Source organism: Alligator sinensis, unplaced genomic scaffold (genome assembly GCF_000455745.1).
Source record: "Alligator sinensis unplaced genomic scaffold, ASM45574v1 scaffold31_1, whole genome shotgun sequence".
Classification (NCBI taxonomy): domain Eukaryota; kingdom Metazoa; phylum Chordata; order Crocodylia; family Alligatoridae; genus Alligator; species Alligator sinensis.
The window spans coordinates 3,560,965-3,565,128 of NW_005841884.1; the positions used below are offsets into that span (position 1 = coordinate 3,560,965).

At 43.1% G+C, this 4,164-nt stretch overlaps 1 protein-coding gene across 1 annotated transcript in view; it reads right to left on the reverse strand.

The window, feature by feature from the left end:
* The window catches only part of KIFAP3 (kinesin associated protein 3), a 110,987-nt gene extending 110,616 nt beyond the window's left edge, over positions 1–371 (reverse strand). The window contains exon 1 of the mRNA XM_025196770.1: positions 240–371. Within this exon, the coding sequence (XP_025052555.1) occupies positions 240–283 (44 nt within the window). The 5' untranslated portion in view covers positions 284–371. The remainder of the gene's footprint in view (positions 1–239) is intronic.
* Between the last annotated feature and the right edge of the window lie 3,793 nt (positions 372–4,164).

The following is a 4,164-nucleotide window of genomic DNA, read 5'->3' on the forward strand; positions in this document are numbered from 1 at the left end:
TTCCTGCCTATGCAGGGGGTCGGACTCGATGATCTATTGAGGTCCCTTCCGACCTTAACATCTATGAATCTATATATTACTTCTAGAATTCCAAACACTTCCTTAAGGTGGTGTTAAGTCTGATAAAGTACCAATAACACAAAAGAAACAACACGATATTATAATTCAAGACTCAGGAATTAGAAGGCCTCAGATTTTTGTCTTCCAAAAATAATTTAAAAAATGTACTTGGAACTTACATTTTCTGACACTCCTTGCGTTCCCCCAGCATGGGGTCCCCCATCTCACCAAGAATAGTTGCTTCCACTTCATAATGAACGACAAGGGCCTTTTCAGATGGATGTACATCTATGTTACCTCCTTTGACCTTCCTGAAGGGCAGAAAAACCAAACACATTGAAGGTTAAAGCAAAAGCCTAAGAGACATACAAGTGTATAAGTCACTATGAAACACTGATCCTACGGTGCACTAATGCAGCCTGGGTCTTTTTTTTTTTCCATTTGCACTTTCCTCCCTCTTATCTGCAGAGAATCTTAGCACAAGTGGCACCTTTGTGTTTATAATACCTAGTATGTGCAAATATACCAAATCGACTGTGAGGTCCCAGTCATAGGTGTTAGAGGCTAGGAAGGTGGATCTATCTTTGTTTTACAGGTCTATCTGCCTAGAGAATGCCTACACTAAAGACACAGCATGCTAGGGGAGACCTCTGAACAAAAGAGAGATATGCCCCGAAAGAAGTCAGCAGATCAGAGAATGAGTTCAAGATCCTAAGTAACTCTGTGTTTGAAAGACTTGTTTCTAGATCCCCAGCTTTACCAGAGATTGAACAACCTGAATTTACTCATATGTATCTCAAGGTAGCCTTAGGGAAGAAGCCTGTTTTGACTTACTAGCCCTCCTTACCTCAAATGACATTTCTTCAGCAATAGACAGACTAGCTCCAATTCTCACCAAGCCACCAGACCTTGTTACAGATCTAGATGCTAGCTGTGCCCCCTCATAAAACACAGATCAGGAAATCACTGGACAAAACAACACGAATTATAACATCCAAGGCCCATTCAGCTGCTCCTCTACAGGGAGGACGGAAATGGATTTTTCTCTGTGGCTACACAGAGGGGACATAAGACGAAACGAGTAGAAATAGCCTGAAGCTCCAGCAGAGAAAATTTAGGCTGGAAATTAAGAGGAACTTTCTGACTATGAGGGATACCAAACATTGGGAAAGGATACTAAGAGAAGTTGTGGGATCTCCATCCTGGGGAGTTTTCAGAAGAGGTTAGATAGAAGACACGTGGCTGGAGTGGTTTAGTCAGGGATGATCCTGCCTTGAGCAGAGGATTGGGCTATATGACCTCATGAGGTCCCTTCCCGCCTTCCTTCAGTGGACATGTACATCTGTGCAATCCTGGGACAAAAGGCTCTCTCTCAGAACAAATGCATCCTTTGTTCATAGCTGAAAGTGCCACCCTGCCTGGCCTTCTGCTTGACTTGAGACTAACCCAGCTACCTACCTTTTTGTACGTATCTGCAGGCACTTCCCAGATATCCTGTTAGTAGGACTGACCACATCTTAGGAATTAAAAACTTCACACAATTCTACAAACTAGAATAAGAGAATGAAGAACTTCAAGATGATCCTGTAAGAATTCACTAATCTCTCTTGTTAGCGCAGCATTTCTCAAACCATAAGTCATGACCCAAAAGTGAGTCGCAAGAATCTATGAAAGGATCATGAACAAACTTTAAAAGTGGATTTTCCTTTAAGGAAAAAAAATGTGGGAAACAGTGACTTCTTTCTTGCAGGCTGCCAGAGTTCCAGCCTGCAAGGGGCTTTTTGCCCCTCTCCCCTGCCCCCCACACTGCGGGGGCAGGGGCCAGGAGTGAAGGGCACGAGGTCAGGACTGGCCATTGATGTTTACAAATGGGTCCTTGTACAAAAAAAGTTGAAAACCACTGCGTTAGACCACAGATCTCTGTAGTACAAATGAAAAAAAATTGGTAAAAAAACCCCTGGAAAATAGAGTCTAAAATTTCCATATTTTATGCTGGGATTATTTTCAAAGTTTTTTTAATTAGCTTTGTCATTTTTTTCAAAATTTACCACTACCACCAATAGATGGAAACTGGGAACGTGTTTCACTAGTCACAAACCTGTTTCGTTGTATTTAGCAACATTAGGAGTGTGCAAAAAGGGCCATATTCAATTCAGATTTGGGCCGAATTGGGGATAGTGATTTGATTTGTTGATTCAGGTTGCTGTCCCGATTCAACTCGGACAAATCCAAATCTGAAGATTCGATCGCGATTCGGCAAATCAGCGATTCGGCCATAGACACAGCTTTAAATGTTTTTTCTACATGCCTTGAGGTACCAGGTACGGTTCATGGATGCTGCAATGGTGGGTCTGGTCCACTTCTGGGTCTGCTGCCAAGAGTACACTCACATTCCTCACCCCCCCCCACCTCCCCGCTCAATGACTGGCCATAGGGGGACCCCAGGTTTCCCCTCCCCCAGACCCAGGAGGGGCCAGTCACTGAGGAGGGGGGTCACCCGCATGCTCCCTGATGGACCCAGAGTGCTTCTGGTCTACTTCCAGGTCTGTTGCTGAACACGCTGGGGACACCAGCCCCTGTGGAACGCTCCATCCGCCCCAGCATCTCAGCACTCAAGCTACCTGGTACCTTGAGGTATGTAGAAAAAACTTTTAAAGCTGTGTCTATGTCCAAATCATCAAAACTCTCCTAATCTTTCTGAATTGATTTGGAGGGTTCCAATTCGATTTGGAGAGATTAAGGGGTCTCCTGATTTGATTAGGATTCGGGCCGAATCTCCGCCAAATTGAATCAGCCTACCGAAGCTTCACACAGCCCTAAGCAACGTGTAGCAAGAGATTACAGTTGTACTTGGATCCTATGCCTAGCCTGGGGACTAAAAAAAGGCTAGGTACTTACACAAACAAAACTCATTAACTACAGAAACAGCTTGTGCTAAGATTTTCAAACCTCCTTAAGGCTGGTTACCCTGTTCCTCATAATCCTCAGGCCTCTAAAAACCTTGAAATTGACAGGACTTAGTCATTCAGGGCTGATTTAGGTGACAACATTGACCATCCCTAATCAGTTTCACCTATCATTCAACTAAACAGACTACAATTACTTCACAGAGTAGATATTAGAGCCAAAGAATTTCTAGAAGCATATGTCGATTATCACTTAACCAATATGCAGATAATTAATATTTGTTATATGTAAACACACTTAAATTAGGACTGGGATTGTGTTATACAATCAAGAAAATAATACACTTATAAGTGGAGTACAGTATACTTCAGAAAAGCACTGGATTTGATATTACAACAGGCTAAACGCACCTGGCTCCTGTTGCACGCTGTGAGAACTGAGGGTGCTCAGCACTTTACAGTTTTAGGGCTAATATGTAAGGGAGTTTGGGAGAGGAAGAGCAATTTATGGAACCTGATGGACTATTTTGCTCAAGAGTCCCTGTTGGGAGGATGGGAAAATTTGTAGAAAGGCCTAGACCAACTTTCTACAACTCTGACATAGAACATTAAACAATTTCCCATGCCCTACCTATATATACATGCAATGGCATCTTATGGCTTTGTTTCCATTCTTATATTTATTCACATTTCATACCAAATCAGTCAAGACTGTTCACCTGAAACTGAGCAGTACTGAAAGCCACTAACAACAGAGAGAGCTGCAAGTGCTAGCAAATCTGAATTTAGCCTTTGATTCTTGCTTCTAAGACATGTACTATCAGTAGCATAACTAAGGATAGGCACAAAGGGCATCAGCCCAATGCCAATTTAGAGGGGGCATCAAAATGGTGGCAGTCGCCACTATGATAACAACAGCCTGTACCATAGCAGAACTTCATGTGTCTTAAGACTCTCCAACACTCAGTATCCTGCCTCTGGCACTCAGCGTTCCTCTCCTCCTCCCCGCCCCCCATTCTCTGCCATTTAAGCAGTGCAAACATTCCAATTGATGCCCATGTCTACTTTAATTATTTTCTTTTGGTCCATTTATTATAAAGGGTGATTCACTCTTTTCTGGGCAGACGATCACAGAATCATAAAAATGAGGGTTAGAAGTGACCTCACGTCATCTAGTCCAACCCCCTGCTCAAAGCAG